Source organism: Nipponia nippon, unplaced genomic scaffold (assembly GCF_047370975.1).
Source record: "Nipponia nippon isolate SJK-2023a ecotype South Korea unplaced genomic scaffold, ASM4737097v1 scaffold_1, whole genome shotgun sequence".
In the NCBI taxonomy this organism is placed as follows: Eukaryota; Metazoa; Chordata; class Aves; order Pelecaniformes; family Threskiornithidae; genus Nipponia; species Nipponia nippon.
This window is the reverse complement of record NW_028262290.1, coordinates 96,979,544-97,001,620: the sequence shown is the minus strand read 5'-3', so window position 1 is coordinate 97,001,620 and position 22,077 is coordinate 96,979,544. Positions and strand designations below refer to the sequence as shown.

General features: G+C 44.0%; 1 protein-coding gene across 6 annotated transcripts in view; it reads right to left on the bottom strand.

Annotated features, from left to right (window-relative positions):
- Positions 1-22,077, bottom strand: part of PHACTR1 (phosphatase and actin regulator 1) — a 314,460-nt gene that overhangs the window by 277,971 nt on the left and 14,412 nt on the right. For all 6 annotated transcript variants that reach the window (XM_087763453.1, XM_087763473.1, XM_087763495.1 and 3 more), the window contains exon 4: positions 20,271-20,417. In XM_087763453.1, coding sequence (XP_087619579.1) covers positions 20,271-20,417 — 147 coding nt within the window. The remainder of the gene's footprint in view (positions 1-20,270; positions 20,418-22,077) is intronic.

The window sequence follows — 22,077 nt, the reverse complement described above, 5'->3', positions numbered from 1 at the left end:
AAAAAACTGGTTAAATTAAAATTTTCAGCATAGCATATGAAATACTTTCAAAACATATTGTTTCAGGAAGAAAGGAACTGACTTAAGTGTATTCTCTTATGCAAGAGGGAATCCATCTGATAGGAAGAGACTCAAGTATAAATAAAGCACAACTGATTTGTAGCGATTAAAATAACAGGCAAAATGTAAGCTCTAGTCAGCATTTCAGTGTTTTTTACTTGAGCTTCCACATGGAAAGAATTTGAATCGAAAGGGTAGTGAGTTTTTCTTGGGGTTTTTTTTGGTGGTGGTGGGCTTTTTGTTGTTTTATGGGTTGGTTGGTTGGTTGGTTTGGTTTGAGATTTCCAGTAACCAAAGAAGGAAACCTCTAGGAAATTTGACAAGTTGTTTTATTGAAAAGGTATAAAACACACAACCACATTCATCACTACCCAGCAACTGGAGAAGTTAAAGGACAACAGGAAAAGAACAACAAAGTTGCTAAAAAAAGCAAGGAAACTCTTCTCTAGCTTCAGTGAGACCTGAGCCAATGAGAGCAAACATGGCCCATGTGAAACAGCTCTGAAATATGTCTTAAAAATAGGACAACAATAAACTCACACTCATCTATGGTCAGGAAATAGCATCACAGCTGACATTCACCATAGGTGAACTAGAGCTAGATGCAGTGCCACCGGTGACTTAGACAGCATAGTACGGTTTTGGCAGGAGGGACACAGGATACCTAAGGAACATTTACTTTATCATCTCCTTTCCCTCTATCAACCTGCAGTCTGCCTCAGGATTACCTATAGACTGAATTATCTTGAAAACTGAACTCTCAAAACCACCTGAGAGGAGAAAAGTGAGGGATGCATAGAAGCCAGCTGTATTCTATATTCTTTTTGATTAAGAAAAAATAGAGAGGGAGGGATTCAAAGATATCCTTGGAGGTCCAACAAGCACTAAAAAATAAATATAAAGAAATATAAGTATATCTAAGGCACTCAACAGTCATTTCACAAGAGATGCATCTGTTTTTTCTTTAGATGACTGGCTCATAAAATAGCAGTATGCTTCAGGAAGCCACACAAGGACATCACATCAATTTTTAAATGACTACAGGCAAATTTATGTTTTGCCACACGGCAAGTTTTGTCAGAAAATATTCAAGTTGATATTTTCAGAGCTTACTGTCAGTATGAATTATCAGCAATACACATTACCACAAACATTCAATTACACTAAATATATGACTAATTTCTTATTTGATTGAATGGCCACACAGGCATTCCTTAATAACGGATTTGCTACACCTACAACAGACGGTGGTACCTAAATTGTTTGCATTTGGTAACTTAGAAAAGTATTTCTTTTCTAAAAAGAGGTTTTGTACAGGGAAGTAAGTTTCCCCTTCGTATCTCTGTAATAGTTCTCCAAAAATGACGCGCTCTTCCATTGCAGACACATCCAGGTCTGATTAATTCTACACAATCAAAATGATGAAAGAGAGGGCACCTGGCTTTAGTACTGATTTCCAGAACCCGGCCCTCAGAAAGAAAAAGAGTTTCCTGAAAGCTTATGTCCTTATAATGCTCTAAGTAAAACAAACCAAACCCAACCCCACAATAACAAAAAGGGAGGAAACCCCTCCGCACTCCACCCAGGCAACTCAACCTCCTGCCGCAATGCAAGGCTGAAAGATTGCAGTGAGCTGCAAGTGAACCCTGTCTAGCAAGGGCCCTTCAGAAGAAACCTTGCCCAGCTGGAGCAACATCTCAATGACTCCATCTCTCAAGAACTACAGTTAAGGCTAGAACAGGTTTTTCAAGAATAGGGTCCTAGATTGGGGGGGGTGAATGTATGAACAAGGGCATGGTTTTTCACATACTCAGGATACACTTGCGCAGCAAACCAACAGATTAAATCCCAGTTTTAAGAGATTATTTCTGTGTTTCTTTTATCACTTTCCCATGACAATGGAGTGGAATCCAATGTTCAATATCCTTCGAAGCAGCATCAAAAGAAAATCATGAAATTAATAAAGTACAGGGATGGTTAGGTGATACTTTACCAAGCAGTAAAGACACATAGGAAACAGCACAATGTTTTTGTTTTAGCTGAACCATACACCACATGGTAAAGGCCAACATCCCCTTACCTACAAATGAATGCAGCATATCCCTAACCCTTTGAAGTTTTTTTAAGCTGCTCCTTAGGGCAAATGCTCATATTTCATTCACAAGGCTGCTGAAATATAGATAAAGGTAGCAGTCTTAATTGGCAACCCTACTGGCCTGAGAGATGGTGAACTATGACTGGTTTGAACCTCCAATTTTTCACTCCTCACTTCAGATTATCCTTGACCATTTGGTCAACCAAGGATCATCAAAACCTAAATCTATGTATGCACACTGGGGCTCTCCTAGAAGGCCACCGATTTCTGCGGTAAGAAGAATCAACATGTTGTTCTGTCCCTGTTGTTACACTGGCCTCTTCCAGCAGAGCAGCACTGAATGGCTGTGAATAGGGTCTTCAACACTTCAGCTTTCATGCCTTAGCCTCCAAGCAAAGGAGCTGAAAGGTGGCAGAGCAACATGAAACTACAAATGCACTAGCTGAGAACTAACAAGTAAAAAAAAAAACAGCATAGGGCTGGCCAGGGATTAGTATTCAAATGCAATACAGAGAATTTAAATGATGTTCATGAAGATCACTTACTGGATTTTCAGTCACTCTTACTTGCCAAGAGGAAAAGCAACTCCCTGGAGACTACTTAAGAACCACACTTAGAAGAAAGCCAGAGCAGGATCCTACTGATGCCAAAGTCTGTGGGGCTCAGAAGGGCCACTGATATGCATTGGACAGTATTTACACCAGGCTGCAAGATGCATGACCTTCATCCTCTTTCAGCTTCGAGTACAACTGATGCCTTGCTATCCCCATTCTGGATTACTCAGTAAAAGCCCAACCAGATCTATCGACCATCTCACCTGATAAAAAAATCTTGCCTACAGACCAGCAAGGCAGAGGGTAGAAAAAAACCAGATAATTTTAACAAGAGGGCTTACATTATTTATGTCTTATTCTCACTGGGTATACAATAGCTTAGTTCACAGGCATTCCTTTTCATTGACACAGACCTAAACAAGAAAGGAAGTATTGGTGCTTTTCAGACAAATACTGAGGGACAAATATTCTTGTGTCTTCAAGGGATAACTCCACATGGGCAGCCGCACAGAACAGCATCACAGCAGGGAAGCCCTGAAGGGCCGATTTTTCCCCTGACACATGAGTAGAGCACGGCTGGCGCTGAGACACATAAGTGACCTTAATGCTCCTTGGGCTAGACATCTACCCTGGCTGGACACACATCCATCCCTGCAGGAGGACAACTGCTCAGCAGGGTCCAGACCGACCGCATGGGGAAAATGGGTCATCCCATCCCGTGAAGCAGAGAGACGAAACAGTGGCCTTCTGCTCCGGGAGGCACCTTGCTAAGTGCCTTTCCCTCCCACCTTCCCGAAGCCTGGACAGCAGTACCTCAGAGCTGGGTTTCAAAGCAGAGTTTGGTTCTGCAGCCCCTTCTCACCTGTGTGGTCCCACTGAAATAAACAGGGCTGCTCAAGCAAGGAGCTGCTACTCAGAACCTGTCACCTTTGGACTCAGCATAAAGCTCTGAACTTTGAGGATTACCAGTTTTGTGATGATTCTTGTAACAAACCAGTCTGTGCAGTAGCAGTACAAAAATTCCTCCTTTTTCTTTTTTTTTTTTTCTCTAAGTGAGAGCTTCCTTCCCTCCCTTCATCCCCACAAGCTTTTTTTATTTTTTTTTTTAAATGTACACATTGCATTAAACCAAGGTAACTGTGTATTATAAATCTGGTCATAAAAAAGTGATTTTTTTTCTTATTTTTGTTACTGTATTGGGTCTTTAGAAGCTAAGTTCTTTTATGAACACCACAGCAGGAGCACATTAAAGCCTTAAAAGGTAGATAAAAGGAAACAAAGAATAAAAACAAGCCTGTAATTTATTAATTACTGATAATTACTGAAGTTTAGAATCTGTCATACTTCTTTAGATGGAATATCACCTCACCCTTCACATCCCACCACTAACTCTAGTCTCCCTGCCTGTGAAAAAGGAGTTCCTGAGTAGGAAGGCAAAGCTTGGCCCTCCAGTTTCACCTTCATCTTGTTCCAAAGTGCAGAGTATTTGTGACAACATTTGGCTTTTTCATTTCTTGGCATTTAAGACTCTAGTACTAGGCCCTCTGCTACTCCATTAACTGCCAGATAATGCATCATCTGACAGTCATTACTATTTTAAAGAAAACCTGCTGCAATCCTGATCTCCACTATTTTATTCTATTTTTTATAATAAATATAGCTTCAGAAGTGCATTAGTATTTGGAGCCTAAAAGCTTTGAAAGTGCAGTTTGAACGGTGAAGAGGCTTAAGACAGAAGATAATTCTGTATTTCATAGGCTGGGTTTTTCATCAAATCCTTCAGGGACACAACCATTTGGGCTAGATTCCTCCCTCGTCCTTCTACCAACAAAGTCCATGTCCCAGTAGCTATCCCAGTTCAGATCCATGGCAGCCAACAGACAAGAAGTGGATGTGAACAAGCCACGACTACCACATTTTCTCCTGTTTTTCTTTCAAATACTGCCAAACAAACCAACAGCGGCCATGCTGAAAACCCCAAGACATTAGCGCGCTTCCATAAAAGCATGCGATTAATAAAACTACATGCAGGTCACCCAGTGAAGAGTGATGTTGGATTAGGGAGTAGAATGGGCTCTTTCATGAGGTTTTCAAAGGCCATACACCGAAGTAAGCTCTTTGCCACACTAAAGCTAGAACAGAGTTTCTAAGTGCTGGGTAGCAAACCCAGCTCGAAGCAACCAGCCATCTATCAGGAGAACAACATTTTGCATTTATTTCAAATAAGCTTCTTGCTGGGAGCTTACTGATTTTTTGACATCACGTGGTTCACATTATTCTGAAAAATACAGAACCAGTGAAAACTGAATGCATCACTACCGCCACTGCCTGGTAAGCCTGGTCTAGGAGAATCCAAACCCTATGCACACTCCCATATAGGTTTAAACTTCGAGGTTTTTGATATGCCCAGTGAAATGGACCCACTTGCTAGCTGTTATATCCATTTCTCTTGCTTCCCTCCACAAATGCAGAAGACCCAATGTTTTAAAGATGTGAATCAACAATGAAATAATCACCCTGCACTCCAATGACTGAAACAAAACTGTTTCCATGACTTCCACAAACAGAGATTATATTCGTCTAAGTATATTATTTCTCTACCTTCTGATGAGCATGACCAATGTTTTCTGCAATGATTAAAGAATTGCAGCAGTCACAAACCCTTGAATGGTCTGTCCTTTAGACACTACAGAGAACAAGAGCTCAAGGCCTCAGAACAAGACCTCAGAACTGATTCAGTGCATCAGTTCCTCTGTATTAACAGAGGATCCATCTAACTCAGCAGTGTCTACTAATATTTCAGTATAGTCAATTAATACTTATCTGCTAGCACCTCTAAGATGAGAAACACAGGAAAGCGTTTTTTTCTCCTCGCTGGTGCACTAGTGTACTAATACAATGAAGTATATAGCACATCAGTGTGCTCATCAGCCCAAAAAGTCTCCTTCCCATGCAGGCACTACAAGGTCAGCTGCAAGTTACTTTCCAGGGGGCATCCTGAGGACGGTAGTAAGGCTGGGGTGGATAGCTTCCCCTGGGATACAGTTTTTCCTGGATAGAAATATATACATTTCTAGGATGTATCACATTGGCCATGCATGCTCTGTGGAGATGCTCTTTGAACACAGAGAGAAGTACACAGACTTACACGTACCGAGAGACAGGCTTATACTACCGTTCTGACTGGGTTGCTTCAGGTCTGGAAATCCCTGGCAAATGTTTGGCAGACTTGGATTTTTTTTTTTCCCCACAGAGGAATGGTGTTTGGGCAGAAACCACAAGCAGCCCAGCACATATGGCAACCATAAACCTGTCTAACTCGAGACATGTTATGAGACTGCGTGCCAGCAACCCAAGCAGGGTGGAAGAGGCTACGCAAAGATTAATGGTAAACTATTATTAGGGACCTGGGGAACACTTCTGTGTTCCGAAAACTGTGTGTGTGCCCTAGGTACATCCCAGCTACGTACTAGGGTGAACATCAGACACGCATCTGTGGCCCTGATTTCCAAGAGGCTGGTCTAGCAAACCCAGTTTGGCCCAACTGAAACTGAGTGTGCAAGCAGGGAGAGCGCAAGGCTGTAAAGAATCGTTAGGAGTGAGAGCAGCAGGAACCACTATTTGAGTTCACGTGGTGAAGTCTTCCCCTTTCTCTCCAAGGTCTCTTCCCTGCACTCCTGCGCATGGGCACAGCCTGGTTCTGTACACGATACTTCGCAGAATTGCAAACAGTTACGAAGAGGTGTGCCAGCACCTCGGGGTCTGTGCTGTGCCTACCGAGACAAGAGTCTTAATGGGAATATATGACAAGAACCTCATCTGCCCCACCTACCACCAACACTTTTATTTGGGACAGATGCTGGTTTACTATTTCTTTTCTGAAACAAACACAAAAAAAAAAAAAAGGTGCTGAGAAGATGATGACCTCCATAGAGCAGATTTTCATTTGCAACTTAGAGACCGATTCAGGAACACACTTCTGATGTCTGTTAATGATGAACTTAGGTGCACCAGTGCTTTCTTGAACTGGGTCCTTCCACAGTCACAATAAGCCAAAGCAGGAGATGGCTAGGGAAAAACAGTATCATTGTGAGACAGCATTTCTTTCTTTTCCACAGCTAATTACAGAACTGTAATAGAATATGTGTTTCTTTATTTGAAGAAGGATGCTGTAATGGTGACCTATCAGCAGCTGTGTTATCTATGTAATAGAAGCTCACTTCGCAGCATATTTAAATACTAACCACACTGATCATCACACTAAAGCTCCTGTAAGACATATTTCATTATCTTGCTCAAAGGGCACTTCAAATATGATGTAGCAATTCTACCCTACAGAGAGACTAATTAAATATAGCCATCTAGTTACGGTTGTACCAGTGAACCTTAATTACCCTGCAACCCTTTAAAGGTTGTTTTGGGAGACTTGTTCTGATACAGTGTAAAAAGTAAGCAAAGCTTCAGATAACTATTTCCTACCCACTGGGGACTAAAAATCGTATTACCTAAGAGAGCCTTTGGATAGACACATCATTAAATGAACAGGAAATCAGTCAGACCTATTTTTCTGAACGTTTTTTGGTTTTTTTCAAACCACTCTGAACTACTCCAAAACTGCATTAACAGGAAACTTATTTGCTCGTATTTTGCATCCTTTTCCTGAGGGGAGAAGGAGGACAAAGAAGCCTGAAAAAATTTACAAAGGCATCACTTTTACTGAATTTTGAAGCTACCAGAAAAGGTTCCTAAGGTGAGGTGCACATTACAGCAATCAATTGCCGTGGTCCTCACAGGATAAATCATGCAAGTGCAGCCACAAGATTAGAAGCCATGACATAAGAAGCTTCTTTGCACGAGATGTATGCTTGAGCCTTTGCTCTGAGGCCAATGGGGTTTCAGGATACTGTTAAGTCAGTAGATAAAGGGTTGAAAAAGAACCTTTATTGGCTTTTATAGTCACTTCTTTAGCCAATATGAAGAACAATAGAGAGAAGCTCTGTTACAAATAACTGCTAGTTCTTCAGTCTCAAAAGAAAGATGACTGTGATGCAGACTTCAGAAGGGAGGACAAGTCCTTCAGAGAGAGCATCCCCCTTACCGCACCGAATGGCACAGATCAAGGAAGGGGATTCCTAAGGGAGAAGCATCAGAGGACTTTGTTAGAAGAAAGAGGTTAGCACTCGAGGTTTTAGTTTACAGGTGAGAATAAAAACGTTTAAGGATACACATAAATACCTTGTGCCACAAGGTACAAAAGATCTTGCAAGAAAAAATATCTTTGGCTTGCATAAAACACTCTGTGCATAGAGATTTATAGAAACTGTTTTGGTAATGTTCTACGGGAAGTAATGTGAGATATTAAATGAAAAAAATCCAGTCCTCTAAAACTCAATAAGCAGAAAAAAAAACCCAGCACATTCAATTCTAGCAGAGGAAAATCTTTCCTTGGTTCAACAATCTTCTTTTAAGGGAAAGAAATAGATCTTAATGATTGAATCCACTTTGGCCATTCTCCCCCTTACTCCACACATCCCAGTTCTTCCCAGAAAATGTCTTGATCCCTCCCAAAATTTGGAGAGGGAAAATTGCTAGCAAATACAATTATTAAGCTCACTTATTAAGGCCACTGTGATTGGAGAAAGACACAATACAGGTCCTCTCTCCACCACTCTAATCCTTTCTTTCTGTATGATTTCTAGGTCTTCTGAGCTTCCTCCTCATGGAAAGGACACACATGGAGGTTGGAGATGACTTATCCTGGAGTCTTCAGGGCACGCTTGAAGACAGGGGAAGGACAACAGATGTGTTCATTGAATGACATATTAGTTAAGGGGCCACACTGTGAGCAGCAGCAATAATACCTCTCCCACCCAATAAAACAAATAGATGAGGGGCACCTTTATATACAGTCCTGGATCTTTTTCTAAGGTAGAAACACGAGCTACACCAAAATATGAAAGCTGATCTAAGCTACTGAGAATACCTTCTTCAAGATCCAACCTACATTTCCTTGCTTAATCCACTTTAAAACTCTGCCTTAAATTCAGTGTAAAATTCTAAAAGGGGTCAAACTCTCTGTTCCCAAAAGCTAACCACCCACAACATACCATTCAACAAGGGAAGTTGGATGTACTCTGGTGGCTATGGTACACTAAAGCTCTATTGCACACATAAATCTAATCCCATAGTTTCACACAAGTGAACAAGCAATACCAAATATGTTCCAACGTAGCGACAAAAAATTATATGGGAGGTCAGATGTTTTGAATGATGTTTTGCTAAAACAACTCTGGATTTTACTATGGCTAATACTGTCACCATGTCCACCTCCTCAGTACATCCCGCTATCCCTTGCTGACAGTAATCTTCTTTTTTCTGTTATGAGCTTTAATGAAAGCTAAGTGCCTCCTTATTCACCACACTGATATATAGGTGATATGACGTTTTATTTTAGCAGACAGAGGGAAAGAAGTTTAAAAGCAGGATGTATCTCTGAAAAGAGATAAGCAAGCAGGTCCTACATTGTGCTCCCTCTCAACACTAGGCGCTACTCTAAATCGCAGTTGGCTACAAATATCAGTAAGCATTGCCAAAAGCCACGGAGAGAAACATAACCTGAAACAGCTACGATGAAGGAAGGAACACCTATCACTGCTCCTGACCTCTCTACCTACCCTGACTTGGGTAACTAAAAGAACAAGTGCACATCTTTCGGAGCGATCCCTCTGCTGCCCACTTTAAGCCTTTTAAACTCATGCTGGTTAACAGATGGTCCCTGCACGCTCCTAAGGCTGCTGACACATATCTACATATCTCTAGGTATATACACAGCCATTTAGGTGAGTACCTGCTAAGATCATGCTTCTGCTGCCTAGGGCAGCATTAACCGTGAGCAGCTAGGTTTAGAAAGCCCTACCATTTTTTAATGACATCACAGGCCCTACGTTGCCTTCATCTTGGTGACACTTTCCCCTGGTTTCCTATTATTATGTCATGAGGCCCGTTAACAAAAAGCTATATTCCATCTGTGTAATGATACTTCCCGACCAAACGTTTTTGCCACTCTCCCCTTGGGGCTCCCTTAACACTGACAGAGCTGTTACACACACACTGCTTGCAGAGGGGGAAGCTTGCAAGGTTAGACCCCAAGGTTATTCAGTGATGCCTATCTTGTTTTCTCTTAAAAATAAACATTATTTATAAATTAATTTGTCCCAAAAAACATTGTTTCAAGCAATCTTATAAAATTCATCTCACAGAATCGTTTGTTCTTCTGAGCCTTGGGATAAGGCTAAGTTATAAATTGAGCCTTATTGATTTCCTTTTGCCTTTTAATTATAGGCTATTATTTTGCAGGTTATTAGTTAAACCCAGTTAATTTTTTATTATTAGCTTTGAAATGCTCCAAGATTTTGCCATGCTTCCACACAGAGAAAATTAAAATGATCAATTGCTTTCCATTTATTTTTGTCTGTTTCAACCTAGGAAGTAATCATGATAATTCTGAAACAAACTTTTAAAGTTTTCTGGAAAACATTCATCACATTAGTGAAATCTAAAAACAGCCTTCACATGTAGTGTAAGTCATAAGGAATGATGAACAAAGAAGGTGATAAGACAAAATTAAATTGTTCAGGAATGGATGAACATGCCAAGTTGTTTTAAATATAAACAATGACTACTCATTAGCAGCAGTTTATTCCTAACTCTCCACCTCAGTATTTTCAATAAACCACCTTTACCCACACCAACCTGAAGAGCACTCACTAAGCAGAGAGTAGGAGTGATCATCGCTCTGGGAAATGATTGCCTTAACTGGGCTCATGGAAGCACCCTGTCGATTACATGGCTCTTTATCAGAGGTCCTAAGGATACAGGGTGATCATTTAAAGCCGTAGTTCCCAACTTACGGCTTTAAACGCATGCATGGCAACTCTCCCAACCCAGTAGGGACAGCCTTCAAGAAACCACGGGCCAACATATTGCTGCTGCCAGCATACGTAGCCCTGATAAACACACAAGAATGGAAAAGGCGGCAGGAAAAGAGAGATGCCAACAACAACAACAAAACCCCACAGAAGGCAGAAGCTGAGGGCATCGCATGAGATATTCAACTACAGCCCTCTTCACCAGCAGTCTGCACAACATGACCTTTACGCCCACAGGCTCCCGCAACTGAGGCTGAGCACAGGGAAGAGCCATTCTCCTCCAAACATTACAGATGCCTCATGCATCAAGCATAGCCACATCAAGGTCTCTGCATTTGTTTCTAGCACTTCTCTAGTGCAAGAAAACAGAGAATTAAGCAGAAGGAAAAAAATTACATATGAAAACTGTACTATCATAATCTCAGCAAGGAAAACAAAGGACCATTACAGATGTCAGATGTGAATAATCTCTTTCTCAAGGAATACTGCAATATAACTATTAATTTCTCATTTCATCCTAACTGGGGGCATATTTTCTGTTCTGAGAGAGATTCCCATGGCTTACTGCAAAGCTGTAGTAAAATGGGACTAGCTTGAGACACACTCTTTTAACTTAAGGCTGTTTCTGATGGCTTAACGCTGTTGTAACACTTGACTGACTTAGGTTTTGATTGACTGAGGGAACACATGAACATTTTTCCCAAGAACATGCACCCCAGTCAGTTCTCAAATCGAACCATCAGTAGACTCCTTACCCTTTTATCCACAGAAATAAGGACACACAGGCAGACAAGTGCCACACTCAAAACTGGTCCTCCCCAAGCTTGCGGCAGGCTTTAACTATTTCCAACATTCTAGCAAAGAATTAGATTTCGCCTTGATGAAATTTCTCTTCCATTTTAATAATGCATCAAGTATTTAATTTGCTTATAAACTATTAACCAGATGTCTGTCTGTCCAAGTACTGTAAGCACTAACCGTAAAAATGATATTGCACTATAAATTATGCATAGCAAGGATTTTCTGATTAACTGAAATATGTGCTGCAGTTGTTATCCATCGTAGTTAAAATGGCATGTGTCCATACAGTATATCAGCATGCAAACACTTGTCACATACTTCCCCTATCTTACGTACTTCATAAGCAGAATGAAACCACAGCAAGTCTGGAGTGCAGAAGACAGACAGGCATTTCATTTTTCAACTCTGCCTCCCTATTTTCTTGCTGAATTTGCTACTCATTAAAGTTCTTCTTTGGACAACATCTTCACTTCGTTTCTTATAGATTGAATTGTAATTTCAAGACATGAAAATTATTATGATGCCCTTATATGAAGTCTGCAGTGAAGGCAATAATTACCTTCTTTCAAATATTCAGTAACATTGGTTCCCCAACGAAACCTACAGAAGGCAACCATGTACGGAGGGTCAAGCTATAGCCCCAGCATATCGATATAAAACAAGACCACCAATGCATTCTAAATGCAACGGAATTGCATGATTATAAATGGTTATTGCATGACTATACATAATTTTACCCTAAAAGTATTCTGAATGAAGAAAACATTTTTAGTTGACTATATCAACAAATTGTATCACCATGTAAAATACATTAAATTAATATAATTACAATGTTAGAACTGACACTTTTTGCACCTTATTCACAAGAGGTACATTGTCATGAATATTCGTCACCAAGAAAGCGTGAGCGCAGCCAAGTTTTATTTTGCTACAGAAGTATAATATTCCACACCGATTCTATGGTCTAAAGTCTAAGCACAAGAAACAACTGTTAACAACACAATGTTTCATTAGCATTGACATTTTATATTATCTGAAAGCAGATAGCCCAGGACATTCTTTCTGCATTAATGACTTTTGTCATACTGCAAAAATTTTCAAACTTTAAGACGGATTCTGAAGGCACTTACATGCCTAGCTGTGAGTATTACTGTGAGTAGTCCCAATGAAACCAATTAGTTGACTCAGAGTAATTAAGCATTAAAGCTAATTATACCTGTTACCGAGAATTAGGCCCTTTCTTTTTACTGAATTTTACAGCTAATAATTCTGAACAAGGTTGCCAGTTCTGACAATTTTATCTGAAGTTTTGGAAAAATGTGTTTTCCTTAAAGACCTAATTTCAAGAAGAAAACTGTGGCTCCTGATGAAACAAGAAAAATAAAAGGATTTTGCAGTGTCCCAGCTTGCAGGAATAAACTTGATTGTGTTAACCCAACAAGCTCATTGAGCAAAAGACAAATATAGAGATAACTTCTTACTCGGGCAAATTCTGCCACATCAATTTTCTTGAAGAACCAGGTTAGCAACAAAGTACTACAGCAGCCTTAAAATCACATGTACTGCAGACAGCTGTAAGAGGCATCAGGTCTGCATATTCTGATCCAAAAGCAAATATGTACCTTCCTTTCTTCTATCTCCTGCCACGGTTGTTCCACAGCAACGGCGGTGCCATTGACTGCACGGGTATCAGCTGCCTCCCCGACACAGAAAGGCGATGCACATGTGCAGTGCCACAAGAATGGTTAAAAGAGCAAAGCTTCTTTTTTAGCCAATTCCACCAATACATTCAGCATTCAGAGAAATTGATCTTGCATCATTTTCGTCTTGTCAGTTCCATCATTTTGACTAACTATGCCTCTCCCTTTAAATTGTCCCCAAATATGTTTGGGAACTAAAGCCAACATGAACGATTCCTGTTGGATGACAGCTAGTGAAGCACAGGCACCTCTCCCCTTTACAGGACCTGGAGAACCTGTAAACTTATTCCCATCCGGGACTCACTGAAGGCCATAGTCTTAAACCAAAGGTCTCCAAAGCCAAGTGCAAGAGTTAAAACCTCAGGTGCTGTTAAGACCTCTTCCCTGAAAACAGACTGTTTATCTGCTGCATACGACATTGATACAGAGGTGCTTTCAGCTACTCCACTTAGCCCTGGCAAGGGCCGGCTATCTCAAACGGGGGATTCTTGCCACACGGTGTGTGACATTCAGTTTGGAGGCTCATTTTTCCTGGTGTGTGCACTCATGCTCCCGGGGCTGGAACACGGCCACGAAACGAGCGACCAGCATAGGTCCGATCTCTAGCTATACTCCAAATTAAGCAGCGTTAAGGCTAACAGTCATCATTTGATTAAAGCACAGGCACAAGTTCTGGTAACGCAAAGCCTGATGGCAAAGGAGGCTAGTTCTTCAGGCCCTTTTAGAAAGGTACTTAGAAATGCTTTGCCAAAACCAGTGATTTGGCTAACTACAAGAGGATCTCCATGACAATAATCTGAGGGAGTGATTAGAGCAGAAAGAGAAAGTGGAATTTTTCCAAGCACGCATTTTTACTAATCTTTCTCCAGCAAGAAATAAAACCTCCTACACATATTAGAAAGCCTACTACAGCATATTTCTCTCTTCCCCCATTCTCCTGAGCCCAGTCTTTTCTACCTGAAATCTTAAAGCCACCATAATTTGAAAGTGTTTTTAAAAATACAAATATGCCCTTCAGATTACTCCTTCAGCATACTTTCTAATCTGTAAGCTCCATAAATCCAACGTGTTTAAATTCTTATATCATTTTAGGGATTATTTATGCTAATCATGAAACCATGCAGAATATTTTATTATGGATGTATGCAAACACAAACATACGCTGGATAAACAAGAAAGAAAAAACACAACTCCAAAATGCAATAACATTTCAAATGACTGCAGAGATCATTAATTGGGTTAGTGCACTAAATCATATGTAAGGATGACCAGAGGCAAATTCAGAAACTTCAAAACAAATTTTTAAATCGAATGATTTTTTAGAGAAAATTAAAAATGGATGGGATGGAGGTTTTCTGCAGAAAATCCAGTCAAGTAATTTCACTTTATTTTCACCTACTTAGAATGCACCCACCTCAGTGAGCTGTATAAATACGCTTCCTTATTTTACACAGTGACAAAATAAAGTGCACAACCTCCTCCTTGATCACTGCAGAAAAATGTATCATATCCTTCCAGACAAATCAACTTGTATGAGGCTAAGACACAGGACATTATCCTTCCATTAGAAAGGAAAATCGTACATCATTTTACTCTCTGAAAAGTATTCACCACAGTTCTAAACCTACATAATGGAATGAATACAGCAATACAAATAATAACAGTAAGGCAGCCTACCATGAAGGCTGGAAGAAGCGCTAGGGCCCAAAAAGCGTGTGGAAGGTGCCAGGACAGCATAAATGGAAGAAGCTTTTGATTGCAACTTTGTGCCCAGTTCAGACCGGGAAAGCTCCCGCGTATAAAACCAACAGTCACCCTTTCTGTCCTGGCTTTCCCCCACCAGCTCTGCATCACAGAAACAGCCGACTATGAACATTTCCCAGCTCACTAACATTTGTCTCAGCCATTCAGCAGTTTCTGCCAGGATCCTCCTCCCTCTTTACACCCTATGAATTAATTCTGCTTGCAGCAGCACTAACACAGGCTGCCGTGGTTTTTTTTCCCCCTCTCCAGCATGAGTTATTCGTCACTGCTTAAGAACAGTAAATGGTACCGAGTTCGCTTGCCTTTAGGGACACGAGGACCTTTCTTCCGTACGCAGGGCAAAATTGTGGAGAGCCACTCAGTCCTTTCCCTCTTAGCTTTGCTTTCCCAGAACACATTCCAGGAGAACATGTGGCTCCATACCACAAAAAGATAAAACAGAGCTTTCATCATCGAAGGGAAGCAGAGATGTATATTTCTACAGCCTGGCTCAGATCCCTGGCTGAAGTCAACAAATGACTTACATCACTTGAGGATTCAGCCACTTCAGTGAGATTACTAAGTGACTTCAGTACACTTAAAATCTGTGCTGCGTTTCAGGGCCGAGCGAGCCAGCTGGGCTCCATAGCTGGCACAGGCTGCACCATCCCTATCGTGTCCGCTCTGTCGCTACCTCTCTCCCCTCACCTTCAGAGCCCGGCTCCTGCACTCCTCTGGCCACAGGCTTCTGTTCAGTTGCACCACTGATGTGCACTTTTAAGCTGGGGGGGCGGGGAATATATTCACATTCAAAAGCTCCCTTCCCCTCATTTCACAGCATGGAAGCTAAATATATTCTTTCTGAAGGAACGCCCCCTCTTCACTAACCCCTAGTACAGCTACTGCACTCATTCCGGCCTTACACCTTCTCCAAGGCATTGGCTTGCTTTCTCCCCAAGTCTCCACTCCCAGGTTAAATTCTAAGTAGACAATCAACCTTGTTCAAACAAGGACTGACATTTGGTGACCTCCCTGAACCATCTCAGGAAGGTCCTACGGCAGCTGAGATCAAGACGGCTTCTTGTGCCACTTACCAAGAAGCCAGTTTGCTAGAACCAACTTTGCAGCACAAAGCTTACTCCTTCTCAGCTAAGTAGGAGTAAGAGTATCTGTGCATAGAAGTAGCCTTCAATAGTGACTGACACTTGAAGGGCTAAAAGAGAACCTGATCGGATCAACTCAGCATGGTGGTCCCCCCCCTCCCCTAACAAAAAATCGATAAAATTCTGACAGGGATTCCCCAAGCAGCCGCATGAAGGGGGAGGCCGAAGAAAACTCACACATCTTGGATCATTTAGTGAGAGTTTTAAGTGGTCTATTTCCTTACCAGTCATCACCTCTGCTAATTTATCAAGCTTGAAAGCTACCTTCCATACACTGTCGTTTTAAAAACATAATATTTTGCAACAAGAATATAAATAGGTCAAAACCTGTAAAAACACATGAACTTGTCAGCTGGCACAGGACCAGGAGAGAGATTATGCTGTTGGACAGTTGTCACAGATGGAGGCCCAAGTTTTCAGAAGCAATTTGGGATTAGCTTTTAGGTGCCTGAATAAGGAAGTTAGACAATTTGAAAACTGCTTTTAAGAAGATGTGTACGAAAAGCCAAAGATAGATGTTAAGAGATGGAGCCACGCCAGATTGCTAATCATATTAAAGAAAACAAAAGATCACCACCTGAAAGAGCACATCCCACATTCCTCTAGTGTAGCACTGGAGGAAGTCTTTCAGAAAATTAAAAAATTAATTTCTGTATGCGGACTCATTCAGTATCAAATATGCAAAAGGAATTCATATCTGTCTATAGTTTTATAATGTTATGTAGCTACATTAATTTTGGCAGAAGAGGTAATTTAAATCCTTTGGGAAACATTATCCTCTTGATATGAGCACATAACTCAGATTAATAGGATTTGCATATGTATAACAGTAGGGAGAATAACCCTGAGTTTGGAAAACAGCACTGTATTTTAATCAGTTTGGGAACACCAGCAAAAAAAAAAAAACATACCAGGGCTAACTAATTGAACAGCATTTGTTAACTCATGATAGGTAATAATTGTGAGTTAATCGATCAATGTTTAGAAACAAACATAATAAACAAGGATATCTTGGAAAATCAAACAAAGCAGACTGTTAATATAATAGAAAGAGAAGGGCAGGTAGAAGTTGCACTGTTAATCACTTATCAGTTGTGGGTCTTTTACAATCCAGACCAAATCTGTGCTATACCCAAATTGTATAATTGACTCTGTGTATGCAATCTCTCAGTTGTTCAACAATACAGATAACAGCAGTAATGGTATAATTATAACTTACAGCTGAAGTAGATAAAAACCTGCTAGTTCTTAACTAGTGGTTGTAATTAAGAGTGGAGCAGAGCAGCGTTCACTGCATCTGCTTATGTTTCATTAATAAAAGCGGATTTTAAGTTCCAATACCGCAAAGCAGCTGCACGCCGCATCCCAGTCCTGACCATGTCCTGACAGAAGACAATGACTGGGGAACGCCGCTCGACTTGTAGCAGCTGTAAGAAAAATAGCTCCGTAAGCACTGGTTGAGCAGCAGCTGTAGATGTGGAATGCATTAAATGGAAAGCAAGCAATAAGCACGTAAGGAAGAGGTTATCTCCTGCGCCCCAAGCATCGCTTTTGTTTTGACTGCATCAATGGGTCGAGGAAACAGCATTGCTTCCTTTCTGCCACCTTCCCCCCGCTCAGGCACAGAAATGCGCACACCCTTGTGCGCACACGTGTGCTGCCGGCCCACGGACAGCGAGGGGAGAACACGAGAAGGCGGGACGCGCCGCTTCCACCCCCCGCGGAGCGCCCAGCTACCGCGCCGAGCCCCGGGCGCGCCGGCCGCCGCTTTCAGCACCCGGGGCGGCGGACAGCGCCCGCGGGCCCCCGGGCGGCCACGCCCCGCCCCGCCGCAGGGCGGCGCCAGCGGCCGTCGGGCCCCTCCGCCGGCGGCAGCGGCGGCACCCCCGGGGCAGCACCCCCGGGGCACGGGCAGCACCCCCGGCCCCCTCCCCAGCACTCCAGTAAACATCACCAGCAATGAAAACCAGGTAAGTTTAGAAACAGGGTTTTTTCTTCCCCCCCCCCACATACCCCAAAAAAATAAACTGAAGAGCATCGCACCTCATAAATAGTAAGTTTCCAAAGCAAACCCTGCGCCACGCGGCATTATCAGGTACGAGCAAAAGTGGCTAAACAAATTTCCTAACAGCTGTTTCCTTGGAATACAGAGTTCTCACACCCAGGCTGCTTGGTTTGTGCTTTCTGAGGAAACAGAAGAGTAAAACCAACAGCTCAGAAATGAAGTGGGTACCGGTGGCACGTGTCACTTGCTTTTTGGCTCACTCACTCAATACTGGTTGCTAAGCAATTTTCTTTTTTTTTTTTTAAAGCTCAAAACTACTCACTGCCAGATGGATTAATGAAAACACACACTTGCACTACTTACAACATTTTTCATTTATATTTCTTGATACACCAGTACTGTTTCTTTTAATTATTTCTTTTAAAGGAATTCCATTCCCAGGTTTGAAAGTAAAAACATAAATTCAACAGAGCAGGGGAGAGGGGAGGAACAGAAAGAAGCTAAGTGTAATTATCATTTTTTTCAGTGGATTGCAGGAAAGAGGTACCTAGAGACTCGCACATCCTCTGGGACCTGTAGTAAAGACAGCATGTCTAGCTCAGCATAGAGATGTGAGGCACCAGGTGACCTGAAGGTGCCTTGCTCTTAACTGGTTTATCTATTTATAACTACATGACAGAACATTACCTGTGACAGCACAAGTCAACGCAGAGTTATTTCAGCAGTCAAATAACCATACGCAGCCTCTTTTTATTTACACCTTAGGCACGGCGATGCTCTTTCCATTTTCAGTCCCAGTTCTTTAGAGCTGAAACCCGGCATCTGGCACTGTCTTGCTGCCTGTGCCCTGAAATGGCACCCAACTTACCTATGGCTTGGTAATTTTTAAGAAGTCATGATCAGAAACAAATAATGACTTGCTGTACAATGTAACCAACCATTCTGCCAATGGTAAAACCAAACTGCGTATTAGCCATTACCAAGGGTGTAATTACAGCGGGGATAACGGGAGGGGGAGGGGAATCCATTCCATCCCCAAATGGAGGAGAAAACGCATCTCTGCCATCTCCAACTTTCTGCCAGCTGAAAGGGGGGGAGGAGGGATGGGGGAGACTGCAGCATGGCGAGCAGTAACTCCGAGGCAGCTCTTTTCCCTTCACAGCTGGCAGTGAGCTGACAGGCTCAGCATCACAGACTGTTCTACAGTTGGGTCATTTCGTGCGCTGCTGCTGGGACACGAGGGAGGCTGCAGTAGAGCTCCCTGGCTACAGATCCTCCCTCACGCCCCCGCCACGGACAGAGGAAGTCTGGTTTGGTGCAGAGAACCAACAGAAAGAACTTTCTTTTCCTTTGTTTTTGAGAGCAAGTAACATCTGGTGTAGTTTACCGTTGACAGAGCCAATAAGGAAAGCAAAGGTCAGGGAAGGAGGGAAAACCACGGGCCTAGTAGGAAAGAAACAGGATAATCACCATGTGCAGGATGAACTGAAGGGGACAGCCAAAATCTCAAGGGAGCCACGAGGAAGAGGTGGCAGAGAGGAAGGGGCAGCAGTGGAGAAGGGGGACGGAAAGGTCAGGCAGAGAGTTGCAGGAGGCTCGTCCCGATAACGGGCAGGAGGAGGTGAGTGTGGGGAGCTGGAGGCGTGCTGGTAGAAAGCATCAGGCTAGACACCCATCGAGAGTCACAAAAAGCAATGCTGAGACAACCGGGGACCTCAAGAGACTGAGAAAAAGTGGACAACGCAGGCGCAAGTTTCCTTGCACTTCTGAGGCGCAAACCCATCAAGGGAAGAAGGCAAAGAGTGAGACGGGGCGAGACTTGCAACGCGCCAAGGGCAGCGTCTCCAGGAGGGATGCCAGAAGAACCTGGCGAGGCGGGACGGACCAGAAGTCTTGCGGGGAGAGGATGGCCCGCCGGGAGAGGGGAGGCGTTCCGGGGCCGAACAGAGAAGGGAAGCCGGCACCCGGCGGGGCGGGCGAGAGGCGCGGGGTGAGGGGAGCCGGCCAGCGGCCCAGGGCCGGAGGAGGCCGGGGAGGTGCGAAGAAGCGGGCGGCGGGGCAGGGCCGGGCGGCAGCGCCCGGGGAGCCGGCCGGCGCTGGCGGGGGAGGAGGCCGCGGCGCCGGGGGCGGCCCCTTCCCTCCCTGCCTCGCCCGCCGCCGGCCCGCGGGCGGCCCTGGGGCAGGCGGGCCGCCCCCCGCGCCCCGCCGGGCCGTCTCTCACCTGTCTCGAGGTTGAAGGAGATGCGGGCCTCAGCGAGGTAGGGGGTGTCGCTCTTGGAGCGGACGCGGCGGATGGGTCTGCGGTCGATGTCCTCCTCGGAAGATGCCGCCATTAATGTGGGCACGGTGAGCAGCGTGGCCCGGCGAGCTGGCGAGGGCGAGTGGCGGCGCGGCGCGGGGCGGCCGGGCGAGGAGGGGGCGGAGGGGGCGGGCGGCCAGGGAGGGAGGCGGGGGAGGGGAGGACGGGGAAGGAGAGAGGGAAAGGGAGAAAGGAGCGGAGGGAGGGAGGGAGAGAGACAGGGAAAACCCGTCAAGGATCTGCGGACGGGAGCGGCCGCGGCGGCCCTGCCCGCTGCCCCTGCCCGCCGGCAGCGCCTCCGCCGGCCGAGTCCCGCTCGCCTCAGGGCGGCGGCCTTCGCGCCGGGGGGGGACGGAGCGGTGTTCCCGGCCCGGCCCCGCCTGCCCCCGCTGCCCCGGGGAGGCCGGGTAGGGTCCCGGCTGAGGTGCCGCCCCCCCCGGGCAGGGCCCCGGCGGAGGTGTTTAGGTGTTTTCCCGCCCCCCCCGCCAACGACCTCGGCCCGGCTGAGGTGGCACGCGCCGCCATGGCCCCAGCTGGCCGAGGTGCCAGCCCGCAGCAGCAGGCCTGGCACCTCCCGCCCCGGGCTTGGGCACCCTGAACTGCTCTCTTTTAGCCTAGGCACCCGAAAACTCAGAGCACGGCTGGATCGAGACTTGGCGGGAAGTCTAAGGGCTCATCCCTTCACCTCCTTCTCCTCTTCCCTTGGGCAAACCCATTAAGTAAACCAGAATGGTGCACCAGGGCACGCACTTTAAAATGCCAAGGAGCCTACACTCTATGTTTATGTTTTGGCAGGTCTTTGAAAAAGACGTGACCATCGGCAAAAATCAGTGACTCCATTCTCCAGCTGCAAACTGGGGCCAATGTTTTCCTGTTTCTCCTCTCTTCCGTCTTACCTATTTAGCAATCACTTCTTTACGTAGATGTTATTTCTTACCCTGTGGTTGTAGGCTGCCTGCCACGTTAGGGCTCCAATTTCGGTTGGGACCTCTAGATGTTAGTGTAATAGAAATAATTAAAAATGCTATTTTTTTTAAAAATCTAGGTAGCACAAAAGTACTACATGAAGTGAGAGTTAAACAGTTAAAATATGTGCCAGGGAGTATACTAGTTCATCCCATTTAATTCAGTTTTTTTCAAGAAAACTCAGTCTGCTTAAAGTCACTAAGTTGTTAGTGAATCTTTTGCTTTGGTCAACCTCAGTGAGAAAAAGGACCAGGGAATGCCAGGGCTCAGTAACTCTGAAGGCAGCAGTAGTAACATTAGCTGGTCTGAATTTTGGAGGACAGCTCTCTTACTCATTCCTGCAGAATCAAGAGTTTTCTGTTACACTTTTGCCAGTTAAACCTATAGAGGTTTTGGGGCGTGCTGGATGTTCTTCCCTGGTTGTAATGCTGGGTTTAGCTGAAGTCTGCTGTTAGTTCTAATCCCTTCATAAATGTTCACAAGAACTCTCATGTTTCTGGATGCCTGGAGTGGATAAGATATAACTGTATCTTGTTTGCAAAGCCGTTCTCTTTTGCTCTGATCTCACTGGCTCACTCTAGCTAAAACAAGGGAAAAGCTTTAGTTAGTACTTGCAGGAGAATTTTGAAAAGGATCCCTCTTCATACATATGCAGGTGCCTGTAGTTAGGCAGCCGTGACATCCTTGGATGTCTGGTGAACCACCATACCGCTTGTGAATGAGAAGGTACCATCTGGTCCATCTGCATCTCAAGAAAAGTCTT